Consider the following 23,682-nt stretch of genomic DNA (forward strand, 5'->3'; position numbering starts at 1 on the left):
CATCCCCAGTAAGCTGTTCATTGTTGTTAGGCTGCTGGATATCTTTTCAAAGGAAACACAAAATCCAGAACTGATAGTATTTTGTAGACATAAGGATATCCATGATGTCACAAGAACTGCATTTTAAAAAGAAACAGCTCTTCAGTGAAGAAAGATTTTCCAGCTCCTTTGTTCTTAGAAAAGTCAGGCTATGCAGATCTATTCCTTTGTTGGCAGAGTTGTTTTCAAACGCTATTTTATCCAAAAGGATGAACTGGGATTCAAAAATTTCTTCAGCCACCATGACTAAAATATAGCGTTAGCAATTTTTTTTTAAGTGGATTTTTTTCAGTCAGTCATATAGGACCATGTATTTATCAAATGTACAAGAAGTATTTGAAGGAGGTTTTGATTGATTCTGGGGACTGCAGTGGAAACCTCTCATGTTTGTGTCTGGCTTAATACAGACAAAGCTAATTAGGAGAATGCTCTTTTGGTTTGCTGTGCAGAGATTAGCTTCATTTCAGTGGAGGCAAAATCTTGGGTCCTTTATTTAAAAATAGGTATTGCAGACATTCCATGGAGGAAAGCTCTTTGAAATGTCTCCTTGGGTACATGCAGTTCCCTGCGTTTGTTCTTAGCAGTAGGGCATAATTAGATTTCAAATCAGTGGATCACATGACTACCCTCAAACAAGGCTAGGCTAGGGTGAGTCAGTAGGCAAGTGAGTTAATTTCCTCTTTTGAGATCTTAATTTCAGACCCTACCTCTTTTTTAAGCATATGTGTCTGTGATATATGTGTGCCTTGAATGTTTGTACATATCTGTACTCATCTCTCAATTAACAAAATAGATAGTCAGTTGACCTAAAGTCCTTGGCAGGATGACATAGCCTCTGTAAATGTCATTATTTGTCTGGAACCCCACATTGCAAGCAAGTATCCGAGGAACTGGTCTTAGGAGCTTTAAGGCATGATTATTCTATGAAATAGAAGATGGTAACAAAGACACTCATCTTCCCTTTTCATTACCTCTTCCTAGAAGCAATTCTGTTTTATTTGCATGGCACAACATTCAAGTTGTTGAATCCTAGTCTCTCCAGACCCTCTCAAAGGACTGGTAATGATTTCAGACCCTCTGTGTAAACATCTATTGCACAGTATAATTCTGCACTTTCTCAGCTCCACCATTTTTCCTATTTCTGCAGCACTAGTAAGAACTTAAAAAGTGAAGAGATTAAATTAGGGATAGAGGAAATCACAACATGCTTCTCTCTTTAACTTAGAAACAGGTGATCTATATATTACTCAACTGAACCCGGGATAAGGCGACTTTAAAAACTCCTTGAAAATTACAGTAAATAATGCAATAGCGAGTCATGGAGAGTGACTGTGGCTTAGATCCACAAAACTAGGTAGATACCTTACTCCTACTTTAGGAATTAAAGATATGATTACAATGAAGTATTTTCACCTCAGTCCTTTCCATCACCAAGTACCTATGCTTATGCATAACTGATGTATGAGAAACTATGTATGAGTGAGGGGGAGTCTGGATGTAGCTTTTAACAGGGACGAGAAGAATAGAGATCTTGTAGAAATTGAACAGGACTGCATTTCTTTCTCTTCTAAAAACTTATGGAGTATAATGAACCTCTTGTGGAAGGAAAGTGTTTTTCTAACGATTTTACTGGGGCCATCATTTTCTCCTTAGAACCTAATTAAAAATGATTTCTTTTAGATAGTGGTTTGGGGTTATCTTGTAGGACATATAAAAGTCACTTGTAAGGTCTCTAGAAATTAAATTCTTTAGATTTTTATCCCTAGGCTCTGCAAAAACTATTTCTAGGCCTCTGAATAGTTTATTAACATCAAAACCACTGTGTACATTTCATTGTATTGCATAACAGGCTATTGTTTAGTAAATACTATTGGCAGAGTTTTTGGAATGGATAAGGAGATGAAGAAAAAAAATGAATAAAAGCAATATTAAGAAGGCAATAAAAAGAAAACATGGCTTCTAATTAAATTTAAATTTAAATTAATTTTCTCTGGCAAGCCCTGTGTATTTTATCATTGCCTACTCCTTAAGTTATAGATATATCAGATGGTCAAAGGAATAATTAACCATAAATCAATGTTTCTATTTCATTCATAATTACAAAAGAGCATTTTTCATGTTTAGTTTGCTGGGGTGCAACCTTTACAGTTGTGTGGTTTTTTTTAGCACCACATGAGTCAATGGCACTAATGAGCCAGATATGGCTGTAGTAATTAACTGAGATGAGCTTTTTTTTTTTTGCCCCCCCCCCCCTTTTTTTTTTGCAACCCAACCCTTTATAGAGAGAGACTGTATAACTATGCTCTTGAGTCAGGAAGCTACTCTGCTGAGTTTCAAGATCAAATCAGCTTCAGCTCAGACTGTGTAATGACCCCCCCCCCCAGCATCTTTCAGCAGCGGGGTATAAATTTATAGTCTTCAGTATCACAGCACAAAAGTTCTGCTACATGTATTGCAGGAATAACTCCATTAACTGTTAATGCAAAAAGAGTTGCAGCTATTGGCAAATGCAGCGCACACCACTCAGCTTCACTGTGAGTGTACATGTAGGGTAAAATAATCCCTAACCTGCTTACAGAAGACAAGTTTTAATTCTACTTGAATGTATTTATTCACTACTGTACCCAGCTTGCAGAAAAAAATGTATGACAATGTTTTGATTATATGGGGATGATGTATTTTACAATTGCAAACTAAAACTTGAGTTATATTTTATTTGCCCTTCAAGTGCTCATCCTCCAGTCACCCAGATAGGAAGCAGAGACCACAGCATGTGATTTGGCAGACCAGTTGTCCAGTTCATACCGTATTTCGAAGCTCAGGGTCATGCTAGTTCTCAGTGATAGAATTAAAACATGTATATCAGACTAATGCTAAGCCAATCCCATTTTCCCGTTGCTTATTATAACCTTTTATGTCTCTGCATCTGCATCACAACACCGACAATCCGTATGGTAACATTATGTATTGAAAAACCATGAGCGAGGCATTAGGAATATGGGAGTGTTCTTAGCAGACAGGGCAGTATATGAAGTATCATCTGTTCAATCTCTAATTCCTTTCTACATCACCATTGGCTTTAATTCTTTCCATAGATCCAAATATATGTTACCTAGACTATGCTTTTAGGACTCCCTCTAACTATTGGTGAATCTGTAGCTTTGTAAAGTTCTTTGACTAATGTGAAAAGGAGAAGATGGGCTTTTAGCATCCAGTTCTCCTGAACTGAAGCAAAACTTAAATTATTGTTCTATTCTCTTGTCATCAGAAATGCTTGCCCCTACTAATCTGGTCAGAGATACTCCAGTACACTTGCATTTGAGACATCAGCTACAGATCAATCCTATAGCTTGACAGTGTATGATTGGTGGGAAAAAATAACACCATTTTAACATTTAAAAAAAAAAATGTACTTTTTGCTGACTTTGTAGATTTCACTGAAGTCTGCACATAGTTAGATTTCAAATTTTATTATTATTAGATAATCACACAAGTAGATTTTATACTAAAATTTTTATTCTGCCTCTTGATAATTGCAAAAAGAAATGGACTGTGGAGTTAACAAAATTTTGTATACTTCTAGAGTCTCATGCTAGTCTCAAGTCTCTGTCAAAAAAAAAAAAAACAACACAAAAGAAAAAGAATAAGTAAAGCTTTTATTCATTGCAGGTCTATTTGGTATTTGATGAGGAAAAAAATGTTACAAACCTTTCATCTAATATTATTCATTTGTCCATGGAGTTGCTCTAGTTATAAAATATGTATATATGTGCACGAGTCTTCAATTTCTACATGCAATGCTTATGCTATGCTACATACAGTGCTGATGTTTTTTCATAGCATCTGTAAGTTTAACTCTTGAAAAATGATGATTTGCATTGCTCAGGTACAACAGATATCATACTACACGTAGGCATGTGTAGAGCAAAAACGAAATCCCTAAAAGAATGATTTGTTTGGGCAAAAGCCATTTTTATGTCCAGAAAACCTGGAATTCTGCCCTTTTAAGTGAGTATGAATAATTTTCTTCCTACTCAAACATTTTGAGTTGCACTGTAAGCTGTAGCAAATTGCCCTTTTAAATACATTTTGGAAAATAAATTTCAGACCTTCAATCAGCTTTAGAACAATCTTGAAGTGCAATCTCTTTGCAAAGCCTTTTTGCAGTTTCCAGATTTTGCAACCAGCTGCTTTGAGTAACAAGAAAAAATTTATTAGCTTACACTTGCCTTTGTATGAATAAGAAAGGAATCAAACATCAAAGAATATGGGTGCTGTTTTCTAATACAGTCCTGATCGTTTCACAAACTTTGTTCTAACTCAGATGAAGTGCAGTCAGGCCTCATTAAGATCAAACATTCAAGATAATGGAAGTCTGTGATCTTCTGCATTATACTTTGTTAACTTGTGTTTAAGATGGATCTGTAACTTTAAAGAGAACGGAGAGATTTCTGCATATTGCATAAGAGAATGTGATATTGGTAAGGTGTATGGCATTTGCCCAAGGGGACAAATGACAAGCAGCAATGTAATAGAAACATGTAGAAGCAATCATCCCAATTTCTCTTTCGAAATCCTCTTAATCACTTCATTGGTAAATGGCATGACTTACCTTTGAGTGAACTAACTGGGCAAATAGGGAAGACAGAGTGATTCATTTGATATCTGTGGTTCAAAACAACTGAGCATTTACTACCTGATTGTGTAAGTAAGCTTAAGGTGGATTTAATATTATCTAGAAGACATTATTGGTTAGAAAAAAAAAGTGAACTTGAACTGGGGGCCTTTCAATGTTATCTTGAATTTGTAAGTTACTTATGGTATGGCTTTGGCAAGTCATAATTCATCAGCAGAGGAGTAAAAAAAAAATGAAAATTAAAAAAAAAAATTCATCACTTAATGACTTAATATCTTCATTCCAGAGAGAAGACTCTCACCATGAGTATCAAACACTGAATTCCTCAGAACCATCATCCACACCTCCTAGAAACATCCCTTTGTTGTTTTTTTGTGACACAAATCCAGTAGTCATTCTAAAGAACAGAGACACAAAAAGTTGCAGGTGGATTTTTTGACCCTGTTGTTGATTGAGTTCAAGCATTTTTGAGAAATAATTAATTCAATAATTTTATATGAATATAATGAATATATTCATGAATATATGTATTTATATGAACATAATGAATATGTGTGTATATATATATATACACGACTATAATAAATAATTACCAGACATATTTAAAACCTAATCTTCATTCTTGTATGTGACAATACAGGCATACCATTAACAGTGAACAAAGAGATGAGGAATATCCTTTTTTTACTGCGTTTTTTTTTTTAATTATTTATTAAATGTGAGTGAGTTCGCCCTCCGTTGCTTTTTACCAGTGCTTGGATAGAAATGCAGGATCAGGGGTTTGAGAAACTATCTAAATGGATGCAGTGAGCCAGATCCTGTGCCAGTGAAGCTACACTGATTTATACAAGCTGTGGATCTGGCCTGTGAATTTTATTTTTGACAGCAAACAGTATTACAGCACAGTCAGGACTTTCTACAGGCATTCTTCATGCTATAGAGTGCTGTTTCAGCATCCATAACTGTAATTTTGTGTTGAATGACCTGGTCTTCCTGCACTGAATTGAACTGGAAGCTTCCTCTTAAATGAATGTCCCAAGAAAACAAAATTCAGTGCGGATTCAGAAGATGGAAGTGGTAGTATTTGGTGGTGGTGGTGGTGGTGGTTGTTCGTTTTGTTTGCTTTTTTTTGTTGGTGTTTTTTTTGTTGTTTGTTTTGTTTTGTTTTGTTTTTCAGGGACAGGGGGAGGTCACCGTAGCTGAAGTACAAAATCTGGATCATTGAAATTATTGATGTCATTGATGATTGTGCCAGCAAGGAATGGGCAGAGTGGCATATCCAATGACCATCATTAAGTCCCAAAGTCTTCACAAGGCCTCTCCCTCGCGTAGTGCACACAAATGTCTGGGAGAAAGGAAAAAGCGAATGCCCAAACTGATCACTAATGATCTCTTTGGCGTTTGTATCCACCTATAAACCTTATGTTCACAATATTTAGAGAGAAATTAAGTAAAAGCATTTTTGTTGTAAATGGAGTCAGCCATTATTCCTTGCAGTTTGCAGGGGAGGTACAGCAAATCCATGTTTGAAATCCTTGAATCGATAATCTGAGAAACAGAGTTTCAAGAAGAGGACAGTAGTAACCCCATACCAACTTCCAGGTGCACTGTCTGCTGTGGCTGCATTGTCTGTTCAGCAATCACTAATGAAATTATTCCTCTCACTCCCTAGTATGTTCTTACTTTGCCTTTCAGTAAAAATTGGGAGATAAAGAATAGCAGTGAAGAGCAATTGAATTTAGACTAGTAAGTGCCTTTCTCACTCGTAAGTACTGCTTGTTAAATTTCATTTTGAAAAATGAAGCTGTATTTAGTGTAAATGTGAGGAATCCTGGTGAGAAGAAAAACACCCCAAACCATTAAAAGGAAAAAAAAAGTTCTTTTTGCTGCTATATAATTTTAAAATGACTTAGCAATTTGTACTGCACTTCAGGAAAAAAAAATGCTGACAACTTGGACACCAGACTGCAGGTAAATGAAATTTTAGAAGGAGGATTTTTACTCTTTAAAAAGGAAGAATGAAGTTTGTAAGTTCCTGGCAGACCCTTAATTAAATTGGAAGGTGTCTTGCTCTGGTACCTTAATATATTAAGGAGAAACTATTAAGGCTGTTTTGGTGACTGCAGTGTACTGCAGTCATGCAGGTTACATTGCTGGGCTGCTTTGTGGAATAGCAGCAAGCTTTACCCCCTTAAACAGCATTAAAGAATGATGTTAAGATTGTAATATAGCTTTGCTGTCTTGTGCTTGTGGTTACCTACAGAGAAGACTTTAAATCCCAGTATATGCCACTGAGCATTAAGTTGGTGCCTGTTGTAAGAAAAGAAGCATCAGCGGCCGAAAGCAGTCTAATCAGCAGATTTTGAATTTTTATAGATCTTACCAAATTATGCCTACTCTTTTGCAGTATTTGTCTTCACTTTTAAGATGACAGAAGATAATTCATGGCTAACTCTTTCCCAAGAAATCTGTCATGTCCTGGCTTACTCAAGACAGATGTCAGGAATAAGAGTGACTGCCTATCACATCCTTCTGCAAATACTGATAGATTATCGGTATGCATGTGTTACTGTTGACTAAAGGTTGTGGAATAATAGTCTCCTCATGCTGGAAACCTAGTTTTCTGTCTATGCTGAAAAAAGATCTGTTATATCTGCCTAACAAGACAGAGAGCTATGAGAAGCTATTTTAACAATTCTGTAAAAGCTGATTGTTCTTCCAAGCTAATCCTACAGCAGTGCTCTAGTGCTGTACTAACACAAATACTCTAACATGATACAAGTGAATGAAAAAATCCCAAGTCAAGCCCTCTTTCCAAAAAGCAGTTTCCAAAGCAGTATGGAATTTTACCCTGGTGCTGTAGGTCAAATTTGAACATAGATATATACCCCACATTTAAAAAGTTTGCCTTCTGTTTCAATTGAAGGTAGCAGTCTTCAGTATTTCCTAATATAACATGGTGTACTGTAAAAAAGCCTCTATGTTTCTCTCCAGAAATAGCTGGATTTAAGTGGAGGATAAGGTAATTCTAATATACCATATATGTTGTTTGTCAGTGTAGGATTTAAAGCTCACAGGCGAACTTCTAGATAAAAGTCAGTGTATATCTGTAAGCTATTACCATCTATTTGTCAATGTAAAGCCTCCTAAATCCCATGTACACCCAGACATAATACATTATAAAGGTTGGAGATAAGGACCTTTCTTGATTCATCACAGGCTATATCTGCTGTTTTCAGTTCATAGCCACCATTGCAACCCTGTATTTTATGGTAGTAAGGAACAAAAAGAGAAAAAGAAGAGATGATTATTTTGAAAAAGAGAGGTTTTTGTTTGTTTGTTTTAAGAACTAAAACTAAATCCAGTCTTAATTAACATTCTTTGAGCATTTCAGCAATCAGAAAACAGATCTCCCTTATTTGCATACTTTAAAAAAGCATTTGTCTTATCTTTACCATTTGAAGCCTATTTTATAAAAGCTACATTTTCTTAGCGATTGGCTGTCTAAACCTTCTGATAGTTTAGAAGAATGCATCAGTCTAATTTAAAGGGTAACAAGACACACAAACTTCAGATAGAATAAAAATCATTCTGGTTTCATTGACTTGAATAGAGCAATGCCAGTTTATCCTATCTGAGAATTAGACCAAATTCAATTCTATAGAATTATATAGACCAATTTCTATAGAATTATAGAGATAAATATTGCCTTCACATTTCTGGAATGGAAAGAATTATAAAGAAAAGAAATAATAGGAATGTTCTGTATATATACAACTTGTGCTTTTTTTCCTCCTCAGAGCCATAGAGGAGCCTACATATTGAAAAAAAAAAAATCTCCATCATCTACTCTCTCGTAGTGATAGCTCAGGTTTAGATCTATGGCTGCAGTATTAGAGGAAGTTCTTAAATCTGTTCATGCTCCTTATCCGTGATACCAAGCAGCTCCTCTATCTTCATTGAGATCCTTCTGAGACTTAGATCCCAGTCCAGAAATCAGGGCTAGTAAAAGAGATTTCTGTGCTTCTGTGAAGTTCCACTGTGAAATGTAACTTCCTGTAGTGTTCACTGGTTCTAGCTGCTGGTATTATGTCTTGTCAGGTCTTGAGCTTTCTATGGACAGCAGTATGAGTAAAGAAATGAAGATGTTTTTCCCAAGTTATTTGAATCCAGGGTTTCAAATCATTCTTGCAGATCAAGGTCAGATATTGGCAGCCAATTGCTTGGTAATAGCCACCATTAGTCACGCTTGCACAAGCGGTTATAGTCAGAAACACCAAATAAATAGGAAAAGATACTCTACATTTACTTATGTAAGCTTCCAGACTAAATGGCCTACTATCTGATGTAGGTCTGTAAGCAAAACTGTGCTGGGAATATATACACTGTACAGTGTCAGTATTTCAGTGCAATGTTAGCATGTACATTTCTTAGCGCTTATATTTATCATTGTTCTTCGCAGCCCACAACCACATGGAACTGGCATGAAATATTTTGGTAATAGAGTGCCTGATGATGCCACAAGTCTTCTTCTGCATGCTTCAGGGAAGGTCTGCATTATCAATGAATTTATTTTCTTGAAATACTTATGACCACTGCTAATGGTTGTCTGAAGATATTTAGTGTGCTTATCCTTATGCATCCATGGTACAGTAGGGAGTATAGATGAGAATCCAGGATATAGGTCTCAGCCAGAGAGATCTGGATGCATTAGTACTTTTATCATTCAATTTTATTTTTGATGTGCTCAGCCTGGATCAGTAGCTAATTTTTTATTTTTTTTTTTCCTAATAGGAAACATAATTTTTAGAAATAATTTTGGGCTATATTTTACAAAGCATATTAGGTATACCTATGCATAAACAAATACAAATATTTGTATGCAAACGTCATTGGCTGCCCATGTTTTGATACTATCTTTAACTACATGACCGGATCACATTTGTCTTATAGAAACCCTGTGTCTCTCAATGTAAAGAATGAAAAAGCAGCCTGAATTTAGTACTTGGGTGCTTATCAATAACGTTGCATTTTTGTTACTATTACTTACTACCATAAAGGTGCCAGTTGCTTCAAAGCTGCCTTGAGGATGTCTGTAAAACTTTCAATGACCACAGTATAGGTATATCCCTTGCATGGAACATTTCATCTGCAAATGGTTAAAAATTTACATTAAGAAACAAAAAACAGCATTTCACAATGGTAGATATTGGACATCCTTAATAATAAATGGTATCATTGCTGTCTGTAATAAATACATGTGTACTGCCACATAAGTCAGCATAAAAATGGAAAGGGTTACTACAGACATATTTATATCCTCAAATAACATCAGCTATCAAATTTATTCTGGTTTGAACAGATAATTTTGAAATTTGTTTCAAACCTTGGATTCACTCTCTTTCTTTACATTTTTAAAGTAGCAGCATAATTGCTTGGGATCTTTGAGGAATCCAATGTGTTAATATCTTGACATTTTATAATATTAAATTACTTTTGTTTCATAGTACTCTGTCACACACGTGAACTCTGTCTTTTTAGCTAGCTCAGTCACTACTTACTTTATGTGACAGTTTTAATTAAATGAAAATTAAATTTCCATCTCCCTAAAAACTATCCTAAAAGAAAGACATCAAAGTCTAAGTGCTCACATCAGCAGTAATGTGCAGTTGACTCGGTATACCAAATTCTTATTCACATATGAGATGGAGTCCTGACTGCTGAAATCAAAGACAAAACTCCCATTGATTTCTGTAGGAGTCAGTTTTTACTATGACTTTCTCTCATAGATCTTGTTAAAGTGGTCAACCCATGAATTTAGAATACTGCATCAGCACTTCAGAATCTGAATTGGTGAACAAGCAGGCAGCACTTCCGTTACTGGAAATTTTATCATGTTGGTTGACTAGAAGCAGATAAACAGCACTACAGTGAAACTTATCATTTATTTAAGAAATATATGCCAACCTTCATAGTTCTGCTATGAATTTCACATTTATGTAATAATACATTGAATTTTGCCAATGATTTCAATAAGCAGCCTATAAGCAGTCTACTCAGAGAAGATATTCCATCACATATACATGTATTCCTGGGTTTAAAGAGCAAGTCTTCGTGAAAATATGAAGTAACCTATTATTTTTTCTATAAGACTTAGCACAGTATAAACAGAGAGGAGGGTGTCAGTCTCTTTTCTCAGGTGACAAGTGAAAGGACACAAGGCAATGGCCTCAAGTTGTGCCAGGGAAGGTTTAGATTGGATATCATGGAGCATGTCTTCACAGAAAAGGTGCTCAGGCATTGGAACAGGCTGCCAGGGAGGTGATGGAGTCCCCATCCCTGGGGATATTTAAGAGATGTGGGGATGTGGTGCTTAGGGACATTGTTTAGCAGTGGACTTGGTAGTGTTAGGTGGATAGTTGGACTTGAGGATCTTCAAGGTCTTTTACACCCTAAATGATTCTATGATTCTAATATGCAGATGAAAATGTCAAATTTAGGATATTTAATGCATTTCTGGAAGGTGTGCAAATACTATGGTAAGAATAATACAGGAATCTATAGAATAGGACTGAATATTTTTTACTATTTAATCAAATTCAGATTTAAATGTCATAGCAAGTTGGTCTTCTAAAGCTTGAGCATCACACCCTTTAATATGTACATAAAGTCCATATTTGAATAGAAATGTGATTCTGGAGTTTTGGCTCCCAGTCCTGCCTCTGCTACTGACAACTTTCATTATAGCATATCCACTTAGTCTCCCGTGGACTGCTCTGAGCGGGATTCATCCACACTCCATTCAGATGCAGACTCTGTCTTTGTGCTTTTGGGGCTAGGTTGGAGCAGTGCTGTGAGGCATCTTAGCTTAGGGTCAGCAACAAAGAGTTACTGCATGGCTGTCATGTGGAGCAACATGCATTACATCTAGTCAGCATGGAGTGTGAATCTCATGTTTGCGAAGTATCACGTAGGCACATGCTAAATTTTGCCAACTGATTTAATGCATTAATGCATCAGTTTCTTCAGTCATAAACTGGAATAATCTTATTTCTTTTTCAGAGGCATTGTGAGGATGTGTTTATGTGTGATGTTTTATTAAGACAATCCAGGCAACAATGCATTGTTGCCAAAGTTTCCAGTGTGTGCAAAGGGCCCTGTAGCCCCTACATTCATGCAACTCCCAAAAAACAGAAGTACCAGGTCAAAGTTTGTTGTTCAGATCTAGGAAAATGCTTGTAGGTAGTTGTTACAGTCCCCCCCGAGTCATCACATAGGTACACTCTTAATTTTATTTCACTAGCTGCCTCCTAAATTGAGTCAAAATATTTTCCCATTTGTAGTATTCAAAGGTGTACAAATAGTGTATGCAAGAGCACCTGTGACCTATTCATTGCTCAGCAGTGATAGATCTGGTAATAATGTGCTTGCTATTCTCACTGTGCTGCACTTTGGTAAAACCTAGGGTTTAACTGAAATACACCCTGACCTTGGTTTTGTTCATGGGGCTTAAAATGGACATAATTACTATAAATCTACTGAGGGATATTATGGCAAAATGTCATATTACTAATTTTGGCTACTCACACCCTTTTGAAAAAAGAAAAAAAAAAAAAAACTCTCAGTAAAAAACAATGCACTGCAGTTTCATAGAAGTTCTAAAACAAGTAATTTTCCAAAAAATTAACTTCTTATTATGTTCTGTACCTATTTTTTTCTCTCAAAATGCTATCACAGTATGATAATTGCATTGCCCCTAACAGTTTCATATTCCTTCATAATTAAATAAACAGCTTGTAAATTGCAGACCAGAAAATGCCTGTGTTTCACTCTTACCTTAAGGGGTTTCCATAGTTACCAAGGACAAGAAGTTTAACCATCATTTGCCAGACTCGAGGCTATTCACAGCCTTAACTTTTTATCTCCTGTCTCTCTTTCTCTTTGTCTCTTTGTTTATTAACAGAATGAGGGAGTAATTTGGACTCAGTTAGCCACTGCAAATGCAATGATGCAAAATGGACTCTGGTGCTTTAGTGTGTTATTAGCTGGGTATGTTTCTCCCAGAACATCTTTTAGAATAATGCATACTGGCAATACAGTCTATAGTTACCAAGGTTATGAAATACCTATCCAGCACTTCTCCAGCTTAACATCTGATAATTCGTATCTTAAAATAGGAAAGCACCTTTCTTAACACAGTATTACAGCATAGATGTATTTAGGCAGATATGTTTTAATTAATCCACAAAAAGCATTAGTGAAGATTTTGCATTGCTGCTTTAATATAATTTCCTTTCATCCGTCAGTCTCCTCTGTTTTACACGTTACAAAATGCGTTTTGAAAAACTGCACTTGTTAAAGCCCAGACATGATTCTGTATGCCACTGATGTGGACAATCCTCTGATTTATTAATCTCAAAATAATCTTAATATTTTTCTAAATGACTTCAAATTTTACTGAGCATTCCTTTTGCCAATGTATAGAAGGTATTGCTGATTCACAACTGCACTGTATTTTTATCAGACTGAAAAATTTGTCTACTAGTTTATATTAGCTACTGAGGTCAGGAACTCAGCAAGGATCAAAGGATGATTTGTATTGCTAACAAAAATATTCACCATTTGCATATTCGATAAATTAATATGCATATTGTGATTTAGGAAAGGATGTTAAATCCTATCACTTGATTTTAAAATCTGAACTCTAATTTTATAACATTAGGATGAAACTTTCTTAAGGGTTAGTATATGCTCTTATACTCATTTCTATCTGTTGATCTTCGTTGTACTGGTTATATTTGCATGTGCCTTGTTAGACTATGTGGTGGTCTGATCTGACATTTCCACCATCTCTGTATTATAGTTTGTGAGCAGGGAGAACATTTGGGTAGGAATCAGGGCTAAAGTCTTGGTTTCTATCAGTCTTTCAGTTTTTTGCCTTTGCATCTTTTAAAATGCACGGCATTTTATTAACCTATAGACCTAACCTCCCAATTTTTGCCTGATAGTTTAAAACCTTGTAGCATGTTTTTGGAAATGATGCTAATTTGTAGGATTTATTATTTCCTTGTAAAATTTGATAATATTCTACCTAACGAAAAGTAGTTTGTTCGAAATGAAGTATTACTGTAGTACCTTTAAATAGATGTCTTTAATCACTGCTAGTCTGTTAAAAACACGGAAGTACTACAGTGTTCCAAAATAATGACCCCAGTGTGACAGGAGTGAAGACTGCAGTGTTTTGGAGCACGGCTTTAGAGTATCATATAATTTTTTACTAAGGGTTGCTTTTATACTAATTTGTTTGTGGTTCGCAGATGCCTTCCAAAAAAGGGGAACTGTGATTTTGTTTTGATAATAAACCAAACACAGATTAAGAAATCATTCTTCCAATAATTATAGATATACTGCAGTTTAATAGTGGTTCACTGAGGTATTTCTGGTATAAGAAATAACACACCTTCAGGTGAAATGCTGAAGGTGCTTGTATGACTTCTGTTTATATCATGTTTGGCACACGGGATGTAGTGACATGCCGCTGTAACTAATTAAAAGAATTTTGTTATCAGGGCTATTGCAAAATTTCTTCTGTACAGTTCTCTGGTTTCCCCCCAGATAAATATCTGTCTAGAAGAATATAGAAGATGAAAGCAAAATAGTATGTTCAGAGAAATGGTGTTTTATCAACTGAATTAGTGAAGAAGAGCAAAATGGGACTTGAATAACCCAAGGGATTGGTGATGTGGTAGAAAACCTTTTTACCTTTATGTAATTGGTTTGAATTGAGCCCAAGTCAATACAGAATGAAAGTTCCTAATGTCTACATGGGGTCTCAAGAAAATGAATCCAAATTAACTTTGAAAAGGGACTAGCTAAACTGCATTACATTCTTTTATGGACACTCTTAATTGAAATTACAGTGGCCTTGATTCAATTTAGCTTAAATTAAATTCTAAATAAGAGTGTCCACACAAAGATTTAATGCAATATAATTAACCCACTTTAAAAGTTAATTCCAATTAAATTTCTAGAATGTTTCTGGGTGGACTATTACCAAGCTCTATTCTGATGGCTTTTATGAAAGAATTTAAGCTCTTTCATAGTGGACAGTTCATAGATTGCTTCCATTCACACAACTGTGAGTAGTCTGAACAGAGAGATTTTATCCTTTCCACCCTTTGGGTGACATCCAGGCAAAGTACAATGATCAATAAAGAAAATAAAAAATTACTCTAAATAAAAATAGTATGTCCTAAAGAAATACCCATTCATATTGCCTATAAATTAGCAAATGTTTTCAGTTGTACTGAAGATACAAAGTACAAGTCAAGCTTGGGAGTAAAAGAAGATATATAAATAAAGGCGCATGCCAAACTGATTTAATTTAAAACTCTGTGAAATCTCTTTATTTCCAGCTAAAATGTGAATATTCCTGCCTGGACCAATGTGCGCTAAAAATCTCATTTTAAAAATATCTATTTCATGTTCATTTCTGTTGCCTGAAGTTAAGGAGAAAATTAAAAATCTTAGGAAGAGGAAACAATGAAATCATGGTGGAAAATGAGGGGTAAGAAATAAAGATGTTTTCTATATAACAAAATGAAAGAAGAGAAGTAAAAGGCAGACTGGATCAAACTCATCCTTGATTGAACTCCCCTGAAATGAACGGTGATTTAGGAGGATCGAATGTGTCCAATTGCATTTAGGTCTTTCAGGTCAGTGTCTTAGTGATTCAGCTGAGTCTTAAGAGGATGTTCAGAAGAAAACTGGAATGCATCCATGGTACAGCAATATCCCCCCTGCATCCTACACTTACATGCTTCAAGGGGCCATAGGAAATCCTGACGATATCTGAGAGGAAAGCAGTGAAACATGCAAAGAGGAGCATAGTTTGCATTGTGAGTGTCTTGATTTATTTGGTCTCATGTGTAATCAGTTTGCATTGCAGGGCTGCTTCTTTGGCCTCCACTGAATTTAACTAAAAATAAAATAAAAAACAAATAGATAAAAGCTGCTGGGCTTTGAAACCTCCCAGGTTTTTAGGCATTATTGCAATGGCTCCCTAAACTGTTATTGAGACTTTTAAAGTCCTATAGCAGTGGAAAGGGAAAAGAGATTTTTAAGAATGGAGGAAAAGATGCACAGCTATATAGTTGCAGTGATAAAAAAAAAAAAAATAAGGCTAGGAAGAAAAGACATGAGATCTGCTTTAGCCTAGTCTATTTACTGATTTTGTGTCGTTAGTATTGTAATGCTCAGTAAAGAACATAGCATGTTTTCCTCTGTTGGCAGCAAAGACAATGAAGAAAAAAAAAAATGGTGTCGTTTTACTGTATGTGGACAGGGAACGGCATGAAAACTGTTTGTACTTGTATTGAACTGAGGAGCACTAGTCCTCTGGGGTTCGTCCAGGTGGAAAGGAATTTCAGGACAGAAAAGGCAGGAAGGAGGACAGGAGGATATGGTGAGTGAATTCGTAACAACGTGTTTTCATCAGCCCAACCCTTCACAGCCATATGGGGACAAACATCTGAGGCTGCAGAAGCATTTGCAGAGCAGATGTTGGTGGAGGATTTCTGACCCCAGTGGAGCTCCCTGCCCACAGTTCAGTCTCTGTTCAGGGATCGGAGTTTGCCCTTCTGTGTTTTAGCATTTTATGCAGCTAAAACAGATTGTGTGCTTGTCTCCTAGTATCTACGCTGAAACTCTCTCAGCATTGCTGCCTCAAGGGGATCAGCCACACACTCAGAGCAGTCAGAATTCCTCAAAAGAGAAGCAAAAGAGTCACTTCTGCATAAGGTCATCCTGGGGTGTAGACCTATTTTATTACTGTACGCCGTGCTCTGTTCCATACAGAAACTATTTGCATGCTCCAGTGCTGATACTACTGGGAGAGACTTTCCAGCATAATAAGCTGCTTGATGCATCTAGCTCCTCTTCATATGCTTGGAAATCTGCCATTTAATTTGTAATTTTAGAGTGGCTTATTTTCTAAAAAGTGCAGATATCTTTGCAACGTGTTTTTCTTTCAATAAGCTTTTTAAAATAGTGTGGTGTACAGCATATATAACTGCTATATAAAGTGAACCAAAGGTGCCTTTTTTTAATGTAGCCACATATTTGTTAATTTAGTTATAAAAAGTGATCTGAATGCTCTCATCCAGAATATTTCTGGCATGAACCTAAGGGAGAGTTGTGAAGATTTAATTGTACTGTGATAATTTAATCACCTGATATCTGATGTTCTCATCATGTTTTCAATGCAGTGACATATAGCATCACATCTCATTCAATTTTAAGGCAGATATACAGCACCAACCGATGTGTATTAGATTATGTTGTGTCATAACCCATATACTGGGCTAATGCTACAGCCTTTGCACCACGCTGCTTCACTGCTGAGACTGTTATTCATAGACCCACAGACTACGTAGAAAACTAAAGATGAGTTGCCAACAGCAACTAAACTGGAGTGATCCAGCCAGGGATCACTCAAACTTGGGAAAATTTCTTTGCCGCCTGCATACCTCATCAGATAGATTTTTGGGAAAGGTGTTGAAGTTCTTTTTTTTGTAATCAAAGTCCATCATTACAGGAAAATCCCTCAATAATCAGAGTGAGTGTAGTCACATTATACTGGTAAAGTAACAAAAAGTGATCAAAGAAGCATATCAGGCTTAAGACCTAATTAAAGAAATAAAAAAATAATAAAAAAAAGAACCACTGGTTCCACTACAATGCCCACATAAGGAAGACATCTCTGTGTACGCATGTTCAGCAAAGTTACGTTTCAATAGCATAACTGCTGCATCCTTCAAGTGGTCCCTAAGGAAAGCTGCACTGTATGTCTCTGTAGAGCCAGACTAGCTTTGTCATTCCTTGCTTCATCTTCTGCATTGGAACTTAAGAGGGCAATGCTTTTTGCTCAAAGGAAAATGTGTAGTACATCAGGACTACGTATCAGGTAAGCTACAGAGAGGAGAACATGCATATCAGAAGTCTATTTGAGTAAAGACTTTCTGAGTTCTGTGGAAATAGAAAACAAAACAAATAGCTATATATATGTGTGCATGTGTGTCTCCATTACCATAAAGAAAATATACATTACTGCATAAACACAGTTTTATAATTGTATGGTGTCTGGAAAATGGATGGAACAGTAAGGATATTTTAAACAAATTTTAAATGTATTCAGCAGAGGGCACTAGTGTTATTGAATTGACCACAGAGTTGATATTTTGGTACTAGACAGACGAAAAAAAAATGCTTAGAAGACAAAGAGTTGTCAAGATAGACTAAAGAAGCTGGTTGATGGTCTGTGTTCCATGTGTGGATTTATAAAGCTAAAACTTCATGTGTCTCTAGCATAATAGACAGATATTGAATAGCAAATTACTCTAGTACAGAGTTCCAGATGGGTCTTTATGTAAAGCCCATTAAAATATTTCCATAATGTTCTTCAAGGCTTTAAATGAATTTTCTACTGTGTTTTTGCACTGGCTATTTTTTTTTTCCCAGGGTATTTCCAGACTATTTATATTTGAAATGACTCTGATGTGAAATGACTGCACAAAGACTTCCTGAATACTTAAGCTCTGAGCTGTGGAAAGCTACCAGTATAAAAGAAAAGGACCTTTTTAAATACATTCCTACAGCACAAGAATTCTCACTGCAGTATATTAGCCTATTAGTCACATGCAAAGCTTGCAGGTTGGCAGTGAGGACTTGCAAGAAGCTGCCTGGCATAGCTTCTGCTGACCATGACAGCTTTTCATATCGTCAGATTCCCTGTACTTCAGTACAGTATTCATGTAAAATGTTTTTATCTTTTATTTATTTATTTATTTTAACCTTGGAGCATATATGCATATAAGGGAAGATTTTCTGGATAAAGGGAGTGAATTAGGGAAATGGTGGGAGATGGTGGGAGCTAGAAGTTGGAACAGGAAGGAAGTGCCTTGCAGTGCTTGAAAGTTGCAGTTGAAATGATTGGCTTTATGGAGACTGGCAAAGCAACTGAAAGGAGTTTATGCATATGCTGGCTGATGTTGAGGATACTTACTCTCCCATGACCTTTGTTATGTTTGCTACACTTTCTTGTTCTACTAATCCCATCATTTTCCAGCTCCTTCAGGTTATCCAGGATACAGGAATGAGAGTGGAAAGTAGCAAAAAGAAAGTTAGAGAAACCATATGGTATGTTGCAAAGCTGGCCTGTAATGATGCATAGGTATGAGATAGGTTTATAGAACATAAAAGATTGCTCTAGCTCTGCAAGCCACGTGCTCCCTGTGCTCTCCATGCCCCACCAGCCGTACAAGGATAACTGGCAGCTCTGAAGCTTGACAGAGCAGAGTTCTCGTCTCAGTTACAGTGAAGACAATAACATTACACTAGTGTAATGGTAGAATAATTAGTTTGGTGTGCTTCTGCATCTGTTTTATTACTTGATAATGCATTTATTCAGTCTAAGTCATGAAGGAATAAGTTTTAAAAGACTTTTAAAAAATGAGGCAGGAAAAAAAAAAGATAAATCTACCCAGTAAAACAAAACCAGAGACAAAAAAAAATGCTAATAGAGTCACATTAACTATCATATAAGGTGGTTAATAACTATTCAACAGCAAAATTCATGGATCATAGATCTTAACTAAGAAGTCTGAAATCAATATTGATCAATTCATAAATAAATATCCAATTTAATTCAAATGGGAAACAGGTCCTTTTCAAAGCTTTTTTTTTTTTTTTTTTTCCTGATAGTTGTACTACAGTGGATTGTTTGTGTAATAGAACTTGTCTTTTAGTGAGCTTTAGGGATTAGTTTGGGAGTGTTTCTATATATTGTGTTGAGCGCCTCTGAAGAGATGCTTGTAAACCTGCAGTAAAAGGGAACGTGTGTACAACAGCTACCCCTCATCAAAGTCTAGTACATTACCCTAAACCCATGAAGCCAATGTTCAGGAGTATGGGTATTGGCAGACGGAGAAGCAGGAGCATCTAATGCTACAGCCACGAGGTTATCCAGGATCATATGGCAAAAGTTAAGCCACGGGCAGAGAAGTTGAGTGACTTGCTCAAGGTTGCAAAACACATTAGTTTCATGAATCTTTCATACCAAGACTGATGCTTTATAAATAGCACTTAACAGAGCAGATCAAACAAACAGCCCAGATCTTCCAATTCCCATTCACTGGTATTTAAGCCATTATATTGGCTTTCTCTGCAGTGAATTATTAAAAGTGAGATGAGAACACTTGCTAGCTCTGAACCATTATAACAAGTTAAAAAAAAATGCAAAAGTGAATTCTCAGAAAAATACATTGTCTGAATATATAATTAGAAAAAATCTTTCATTAAATGAATTGCTATGAAGATGCAAGTTATGGGTTTTTTATTAATAATTATTTATTTTTTAAAGAAATAAAGCTTCTTCACACACAATGAAACAATTTAAAGCCTGGAGTAGAAAGCTTTTGCCTTTTAGTATTTTGTTTTACTGAATACATGTATTATGCATTTGGGTGCTCTAGGTTATAAATATGCTCTAAGCATGATGTAATTTATAAGACTTCACTTTTGGCTGACTTATAGGAAATTTCATTAATCTCTACAGCAGAGGGACCTTGTAGTGAGCAGAAGATTGAAAATGAACTGAGGGCTGGAGGCTTTAAGAATTACCCCAGATGAATCAGTACTGAAAGACTTAGAATGATAATTTGTAGGGTAAAGGCCTTTTTCCCCCTTATAGTAACAACTGTAGGATTTTTTTTAGAGGTACTAATGAAATTGTCCACTCTGCAGCTACAGAGATATTTGTCAGCATTTAAATGGCTATTCTTATTTCTGTGTTCAGCACACATTTACTAATGCTTGCTTCTCTGCTGCTGCTGGTGCCAAACTAAAGAATTGAGGAGGAAATATCATGAAATTGGATGATACTGTTTAACAGTAGGGAAGAACTGATGCTCAGCATGTTTCTTTTGTATTTTATTTTTAAAATCTGAAATAGGCAAGATCTTGCCCTAACATTTCCATGATCTGCTACATTCAGTATTAAAGGCTTTACTTTCAGTCAGATTCTGATGCAGGAATCCCATTTGTATAGATAAAGAGTTTCACCAATAATAATAATAATAATAATAACAGGAGTCTCCTTTTAGCCTTCATATTATTTCTTGTCTTGATTTACTTTAATATTAACAAAGTTCAATCTTTTAATATTCTGATGATTGTTATCTTACTCATTTTTGCTTTTTGAGGTTCTTGACACTTCTTTCAACTCTTTTCTTGAGTTAGAACATTACTCATAGGTATGCAGTGTGGTTGAACTTATCTGCCATCAAGCTACGTGCATTATACTTTGGAATGAGCAGGAAAAGCTAGTGTCTGGATATTTCCTATCTCATTGCCAATTACACCTAGCATTGCTTTACAGGAAACAAAATATTAGAATTTGTATAGCTATTCATACTACAGTTTGATGAAATTGGTAGAGTTGACTGAAAGGACTTGAGAAGTCTCTCTGTTTAGAGAGCACATTTAAGTATTTGAGATTAATTTAATATTCTCCTTTTCCCTTCTTTTTTTCAGACTATTGAAATTCCAGAAGGACCAACACCAAATAAATTATGAATGTTGAACAAGATGACCTTACATCCACAGCAGATAATGATAGGTCCTAGGTTTAACAGGGCCCTATTTGACCCCCTGCTTGTGGTGCTGTTGGCTCTTCAGCTTCTTGTGGTGGCTGGTCTAGTGAGGGCTCAAACTTGCCCTTCTGTCTGCTCCTGCAGCAACCAGTTCAGTAAAGTGATTTGTGTACGGAAAAATCTGAGAGACGTGCCAGACGGCATCTCCACCAACACCCGGTTACTCAACCTCCATGAGAATCAGATCCAAATCATTAAAGTGAATAGCTTCAAGCATCTGAGGCACCTAGAAATCCTGCAGCTCAGCAGGAATCACATCAGAACAATTGAAATAGGAGCCTTCAATGGTCTGGCCAATCTCAATACTTTGGAACTTTTTGACAATCGTCTGACCACTATCCCGAATGGGGCTTTTGTATACCTGTCAAAACTGAAGGAACTTTGGTTGAGAAACAACCCCATTGAGAGCATTCCTTCTTATGCTTTTAACAGAATTCCTTCTCTCCGGAGATTGGATTTGGGAGAATTGAAAAGGCTTTCATATATCTCAGAAGGTGCCTTTGAAGGTCTGTCCAACTTGAGGTATTTGAACCTTGCCATGTGCAATCTTCGAGAGATTCCTAACCTCACCCCACTTGTAAAACTGGATGAGTTAGATCTTTCTGGGAATCATCTGACTGCCATCCGGCCAGGTTCCTTCCAAGGGTTAATGCATCTTCAGAAACTGTGGATGATACAGTCTCAGATTCAAGTGATAGAAAGGAATGCTTTCGATAACCTTCAATCACTTGTGGAGATCAATCTGGCACACAATAATTTAACACTACTGCCTCATGACCTGTTCACACCGCTCCGTCTAGAAAGGATCCACCTGCATCACAATCCTTGGAACTGCAACTGTGATATCCTTTGGCTCAGCTGGTGGATTAAAGACAAGGCACCCTCCAATACTGCATGCTGTGCCCGTTGCCACACACCTCCTAGTTTGAAAGGAAGGTACATTGGTGAGCTGGACCTGAACTACTTCACGTGTTACGCTCCAGTCATAGTGGAGCCACCAGCAGACCTCAACGTCACAGAAGGCATGGCTGCAGAGATGAAATGCCGGGCATCAACCTCCCTGACCTCTGTATCTTGGATTACTCCAAATGGATCTGTTATGACACATGGGGCATACAGAGTTCGGATTGCTGTGCTCAGTGATGGCACGTTGAATTTTACAAAGGTAACTGTGCAAGACACGGGTTTGTATACATGCATGGTGAGTAACTCTGTTGGGAATACCACAGCTTCTGCCACACTGAATGTGACTGCCCTGGATAACCCTGGTTACACATACTTTTCAACTGTCACAGTAGAGACTGTGGAACCTTCTCAGGATGAGGCACAGACCACAGAGCAGGTTGGGCCCACACCAGTTACCAACTGGGAGACCACTAACATGACAACCTCACTCACTCCACAGAGCACAAGATCAACAGAAAAAACGTTCACCATTCCTGTGACGGACGCAAACAACGGGATCCCAGGAATAGATGAGGTTATGAAGACTACCAAAATCATAATTGGTTGTTTTGTGGCTATCACTCTCATGGCTGCTGTGATGCTGGTAATTTTCTACAAAATGAGGAAACAGCATCACCGGCAGAACCATCATGCTCCAACACGGACTGTAGAGATCATTAATGTGGATGATGAGCTTACAGGTGACACACCCATAGAGAGTCACTTGCCCATGCCAGCAATAGAGCATGAGCACCTAAATCACTATAACTCTTATAAGTCTCCTTTCAACCACACAACAACAGTTAACACAATAAATTCAATACACAGTTCAGTGCATGAACCGTTATTGATCCGAATGAACTCAAAAGACAATGTACAAGAGACTCAGATCTAAAACATTTAAGACATTATGGGGTGGGGGTGGGGACAAAAAAAAAAGATGGTTTATAAAGCAAATGACACAAATGACTGGGCTAAATCTACTGTTTCAAAAAAGTGTCTTTACAAAGAAAAAGAAATTTATTTATTAAAAATTCTATTGTGATCTAAAGCAGACAAAATTATGTGTATTCCTCAGAACCTGTTTTTTGCTGCACTTATTTACCCTCCTCCTTCCCTTTTTCCTTCCCAGCCAACCCTGATTCCCATTTGCCATATTTTTCATAGGAGATCTTGATTCCGTAAAGGAACTGGTCTAGGAAATTTTGTAAGAATTCTGTTACACTTTGGGAATTTTTATGGTGAATTCTAGTGGTGAGATTCGGTCTATTTTGTCACTTCTTTTTCTCTTCTTTTTCTTTTGTTTTCTCATGCCCTTTTTGAAATTATTCAACAGGGAATGGAATATTAGCA

At 36.5% G+C, this 23,682-nt stretch overlaps 1 protein-coding gene across 24 annotated transcripts in view; it reads left to right on the top strand.

The window, feature by feature from the left end:
• Positions 1–23,380, top strand: part of LRRC4C (leucine rich repeat containing 4C) — a 515,355-nt gene extending 491,975 nt beyond the window's left edge. For 23 of the 24 annotated variants that reach the window (XM_083836612.1, XM_083836595.1, XM_083836610.1 and 20 more), the window contains one exon: positions 21,266–23,380. In XM_083836612.1, coding sequence (XP_083692738.1) covers positions 21,308–23,224 — 1,917 coding nt within the window. In that variant the 5' untranslated portion in view covers positions 21,266–21,307 and the 3' untranslated portion in view covers positions 23,225–23,380. Of the gene's footprint in view, positions 1–15,396; positions 16,140–21,265 lie in introns of those variants that run through there. The other variant, XM_083836607.1, reaches the window with a different exon arrangement.
• The last annotated feature ends 302 nt before the right edge of the window (positions 23,381–23,682 follow it).

Source organism: Anser anser, assembly GCF_964211835.1.
Source record: "Anser anser genome assembly, chromosome: 5".
Lineage (NCBI taxonomy): Eukaryota > Metazoa > Chordata > Aves > Anseriformes > Anatidae > Anser > Anser anser.